Source organism: Mandrillus leucophaeus, unplaced genomic scaffold, assembly GCF_000951045.1.
Source record: "Mandrillus leucophaeus isolate KB7577 unplaced genomic scaffold, Mleu.le_1.0 Scaffold1, whole genome shotgun sequence".
Classification (NCBI taxonomy): domain Eukaryota; kingdom Metazoa; phylum Chordata; class Mammalia; order Primates; family Cercopithecidae; genus Mandrillus; species Mandrillus leucophaeus.
Window position 1 is genome coordinate 15912792 of NW_012098097.1, and position 5570 is coordinate 15918361.

Below are 5570 nucleotides of genomic sequence, written 5' to 3' on the forward strand. Positions count from 1 at the left end.
GCCACCCACAGTGACTCCTTGGTCCCTGCACCACCACCACCCAAGGCCAGAGGTGGTGGGTGTGGAGCAGTGTGGGGGGGCCCCAAGGGGCCCCCAGTTTCAGCTACCCGGCCACCAGATCAGCCCAAGCCCTAGACACAGATGTAGCCAAGGCTCAGTCGGGGGGGAGTGTGACAGAACCCCACATCTCACCTCCTAAGGACCAGGAGTTGGTGGTGGGCACAGACTCCTTGAGCTCTGACGCAGCAGGTGCCACCTGGCACCCCAGCCCAGGTCCGGCAAGCCAGCAGAAGCAAAAGCACAACGAAACCCAAAAAACGAACACAGGAAAACTGACACAAGAAGTGACACCCACAGGTCGAAGGTCACCAGAAGCACCAGCACTTTACCGCTGCACAAAACCTCACCAGGCACGGACGACACCACGGCACCGGCAAGAGACGGAAGCAGGAAGGGCAGAGGAGTAAGTCACTTTCGGTACAATTGCAAAAGATATCAAAGAGGACGGCCTTCTGGTCGGCTCACGGCTTGGCTTTTTTTTTTTTTGTCTTTTTTTAAACTAAGTTTTATAAATAATGTCTGATAACTCTGTGTATATAAAAACTAAACTCCAACAGCCACAAAGAGTTGTCCGTAAGTTTACAAGAAAGGGATTTTTTTTGTTTTTTTTTTTCTTTTTTTTTTAACTAGCAAAGTTTCTATTATACTTTCTTCCCTTTTCCATTTATATGGTCAAATGGTCTTCTTGCTTGTTTTTTTTTTTTCTAAAAGACAGTTTTATAAATACTCTGCAGCTCTTTTTTTCTTTAACTTTTAAACATATAATTAATTTAATAACTTTGTAAAAGGAACTTCTCTCTTTTAAATAAAGGGCTATATAACCACACAAATAGGTCATGTAAACAGTGACACGGGACCCATCGCAGGGCACACTGGACTCACCCTCACGTAAGTGCACAGCCAGCGATTTGGTCTTGTTCAGTGCAACGGGTCAGGCCTGAGCGCACAGCCCTTGGCCCCAACTGCACGCCCCCAGCACCACTGTGCCCAGGCTGGTGGTCCACCCATCAGGGCCTTCAAGGCCGCCCTACTCTCAGAGCAGAGCCCATCTCTTTGTGCTGGGCTAAGCTGAGCTGCCCTCCTGGGGCTAAAGAGAGTGAATCCTTACCAGCCCACAAGCCTGTGGCCACTCGAGAGTGGAGGGCACACTGGAACCCTCACTGCTCGGGGACACGTGAGGCCCAGCGTGCCTTCTCCTTCTCTCTCCCGCAACTCTCTCAAGTCCATTCCCACAGCACCAACTCTGGACTCCAAGACTGCATGGCCCTGGTACAAAAGGGGTTGGCGCGACCCCACGTCACCGCCGAACTGACCAATCCCAACATACAAAACACACGACGACAATGACGAGATCAAAGGGGCTCAGCCCGGCGCCCCTGGGGTACAGGTTGTGCTTTGCAGGGAAGAGAGAAGGGCGGGGAAGAGAGGGAGGAAAGAGAAGAGAAGGAAACAGAGGGACAGGGCAGCCGAATTCGCCATGTGCCTAGTGGCCCTGCAAAGACCCGCCTGGGCAGACGCGCGTCCCTACGATCGGGCATCCGTCTTGGACTTTACTATTGTGATGACGCTGGTGGCGGCCACCTTGCCTGGGACGAGGGGCCCCAGGCCGGCGGCAAGGGGGCCCCGGGCTGGCGCCACAGGGCTGCGGGCCACCGTCCGGGCGAAGGTCTGCAGCGCCTCGTACTTGGAGCGCAGTGCGTCGAGCTCCAGCTTCATGCTGGCATTCTCCGAGGCCAGCTTCTCCACCTCCTGCTGCAGCTCCGCCTTTTGCTTCTCCAGCTCCTCCTTCTGCGTCACCCGCTTCACGCGGCAGCTGGCAGCGTAGCCGCGGTTCTTGAGCGTGCGCCGGCGCTGCTTCAGCTGGACGATCTCCTCCTTGGACAGGCCACGCAGGTGCTGGTTCAGCTCCCGCACCGACATGGTCACCAGCTCCTCATCCGTCAGGCTGGTGCCATTCTCACCCGGCTCCCGCTTCACCTGGGGCACAGGGCACAGGGTCACAGGCCAAGCGGGCATGCCCACTGTGCCCCCCAACCCCGGGCCTGAAGGCTCCTGTCCCTGCCCACTCACCTTCAAGGCCTTGTTTCCTTTATTGGGGGTCGTCATAACCCGGGGGCACAGCGAGCAGGTGCTCTCTACAAGACATGGAGCAGAGGTCAGTACCCTGGAGACCACCCTCGCCCCCCACCCCAGTTCACAGAGCCCTTGCTGCACAGCCCACCCCAGCCTGCTGCCCAGGTGCCCAGCCCCCAATACCTGATCGGAGGCAGCCCTTGGCCTCTCCCAGGCTAGGCTGAGCTGCTTCCTGTCCACCCTACTCTCAGAGAACCAGGTGGGAGGTCAGGAAGGTCTGATGGGAGAAGGGGAACTGAAGGCTGTTAGGGAGGCAGGCGCAAGACAAGGGGCGGGGGAGAGATTAGAAGGAATAAGACGCGGGAGAGGCAGGCCTAGAAGGAAGCCGGGAGCTTTAAAAATAACCCCAGCACTGCCCCAGAGCACGGCTGTTCCTGGCGAGTCACGCTGACTCAGCACATTGCCTCCCGCTCCCCCGCCGCGCCCGCACTCCCTGGGCCCGCCAGCCAACAGCGCCCCAGGAGAGCCGCAGCCGAGCTGCTGGGGGCCAGAAAGGCCAGCCTGACCAATAGCAGGTGAGGGCCAGCCAGTGACCCTGTGCGTGCATCTTCCAGGGTCCAACCTCCTACAACCACCTCCCCTGAGCTGGCCTGGGACAAAGCCCCCTGCTCCCTGGGTGCACAGGGGCCCCACTGGGGACCTACCCAGAGAGGAGGCTGTAGGGAACCCCGAGTCTCCCAGTCTCCTAACTTTGAGAAGCTGAGGGTGGGCCGTCCATCTAGCTTTGGTCTGTTGGCAGGACTGACCAGGGAGTTCCCCCACCTTCCAGGTGGCAGGCCATCAGCTGGGAGGAGCCTGGCCCGAGGCCCCTCCGGCCCTCCCAGTCTGCCTCCTCCACTGATGGAGTAACCATCCTGTGGCTTTGGGTTGCAGGAAGCAGCCCCTGCCCCACCCCATCCAGGGTATTTCACAAGGGCTCCCACAGTGAGCCACCCTGGGGCCTGCCCAACTGAAGGCTGGTGGAGTCAGCCCCTCCGAGTGGCAGCCTGCTCTCTGGTCCCTGCCCCGGGTCAATTCCCACAGGGTCAGGGAGCAAAAACAAAAGTGCTGGGGAGGCTGGACTAAACAATCAACTCTCACCCACTCGGGTCCCTCTAGCACTCCGCTCTCACGTTCTTGCTACGGATATTTCTGTGCACCTCATCCCAGAAACCCATCTGGGATTCCCAGCTCAGTCCAGCTCCCACCAGACCCTTGGGCATGGACCCCACCCCATGCTCCATCCCCCACTTTCCAGGTTTGAGTCTCCTCCAGAGCAGCCAGGAGCATTTCAGGAAATTATGGGCTGGGGGGCTTCTTACTCTCACCAGGGTCAAGACTCCACCTCACCCAGCCTTGGACCAGGACGTGAGGCTGCAAGCCCAGAGCAGGGAGGGGAGGCCAGAGACCCCTCTCCACAGTCAAGCCAGCTCAGAAGCAAGGTCCCAAGACTCCAGCCACTGGATTCTTCCAAATAAAGGATGGGGAAGACCTGAGCTGGAGGTCAGAAGGCCCACAGGAGCTCTTTCCTACACATCTGGCAGGCCCCCAGCCTTGAGTCAGGGTGCAGAGACACTGCCCTGGCCCCAGCTTCTCCCACCCCCATCGCCCCCACGCCTGCTGCTAAGCACAATGACAGCGGTGACTTCCTGAAGAGATCACACGGAAAAGTGCCTCCTCGACAGATTCTGCCCTCCGCAGAAGGCCTGAACTCAGCACAAGTGCAACCCATCGCCTCCTAATCAAAGGTGTGCCTGGGGTGGGGGAGGGGCAGGCCTGAGCACAGCCAGTGCTTCCAGGCTCCTGGCCTGGCCTCTGGCAAACCGGGATACACGGACACACGCAGAGCAGAGACAGCCTCAGGAGCTGGGCTCAGAGGGACGATGCAGGGATCCCAGGAGCTGGACTGAGGAGAAGCTGCCCCAACCCCAGTCCTCCTCCAGCCCTCAAGGCTGGCCAGAGCTGGGTCCTGTCACGCACCCTCTGCTCCCGCAAAGGCTACGCCCACCTCACACAGAAGGCACAGATGGTCAAGGCCCCGCAACCTGCCAGGGTACCTGGTCCACCCATTCACACTGAGAGCCAGGAAAAGGAGAGAGATTTGGGAGCTCCGTCTCCTCTGGCTAAAGTAGAAACTCCCGTGCCTGAACAAAGACAGCCCCCATCGGCTGCAGAGCCCAGTGGCCGAAACTCCCTGGCAGTCATGGTCTCTGCTCCATAAGCTCTCAGTTCATGAAAGTCACTCTTTGAACAGAATCTAAAACTTAGTTTCCACTGATGCATAAGTGACTGAGAAGATGCACCTAAACGCCCCTCCAGGACCCCGAAATTTTCCCAGGGCATCAAACTCTAGGTCAAAGGTCAGCGGAAGCATTGAAACATCTGGAATCTATAAGCCCCAGGGCTCACTGAGAGTGGAACTGTGTGTGTGTTTGCATGTGTGTGTGTGCACACAGGGATGCAGAGGGAGGATCACTGAGGGTAAACCACAAAGTGGCCTAACCCAGCCATAAACTCCTGGGCAAAGGAAGTCTACCTTCATGAATCTCCACACACCCAAGGAAAGGTGGCTCTGGCCACATCGCCCCCAGGCTGCCACTTTCTAAGCGTCCTGCACCAGGCCAGACACCCAGCAGGGCCACTCCCTTTGCTAACTTCACACAACACTGAGACCCCACTTCAGGTAGGGGCAACTCTGGGGTGACTGGAAGCTGCGTTCTGCCACCCTGTGCCATCCACACCAGCCCATCTGCCGCACCCCAAGGCTAGGCACCCTGAAGCTCCCACCACCTACAGTCTCAACCCAGACTCCAGCGCCAGCTGGGGAGAGAGGCAGGGCTGCTTCCTCTCCCTTGCCGTTTCCTGGTAGAGCTGCCCCTGCTTCCTCCCCACCCAACCCACTGTCACCCAGGGCTTGGTACACACACCCCTCTGTCTCCCAGGGCCTGGATCTCTAGCCAGGGGCTGTCCAACCAGGCCAGTCCCAGGGAAAGCTGACTTCCCCTTTGGCTAGCTCGGCCCACCGAAGCTCCTCCCCTCCCTCACTCAGGGAACTATTTCCCAGTTTGGGAAACTGCTCCAGACGTGGGACCAGGACCAGCTGCCGGAAAAGAGCCGCCCGGGAAGGGGTGGACCGCCCGGGGCTTCACCTTTGACCCCGGGAGAACACCTGCAGCGAGCCACCCCCACTTCCTCTTCAAGCACCCCTGCCTTCAACTGGATCGCTCGGCGCTCACTTAAACAGGCACCCCAAGGCGCCGGGCCTGGCCCCCTCCCACATCCCCAAGGCTCCCTCCCACCTCCCGCTGGCGGCCTTTTAGTCCCCGAGGCCCCTCGCTCCAATCCCCTCCGATATCAGCTTAAGCACCGAGTGACCTCATGCTGATGACTCAGCAAGT

The 5570-nt window shown here is 58.9% G+C and overlaps 1 protein-coding gene across 1 annotated transcript; it reads right to left on the reverse strand.

Annotated features, from left to right (window-relative positions):
- Positions 1–549: 549 nt before the first annotated feature.
- MAFG (v-maf avian musculoaponeurotic fibrosarcoma oncogene homolog G) lies at positions 550–2532 on the reverse strand. Its single transcript, XM_011996994.1, has 3 exons — positions 2317–2532; positions 2131–2195; positions 550–2037 (listed from the first exon to the last, which is right to left on the reverse strand). Exons 2-3 carry the CDS (start codon positions 2164–2166, stop codon positions 1585–1587), a joined length of 489 nt encoding a protein of 162 aa, XP_011852384.1. The 5' UTR covers positions 2167–2195; positions 2317–2532; the 3' UTR covers positions 550–1584.
- Between the last annotated feature and the right edge of the window lie 3038 nt (positions 2533–5570).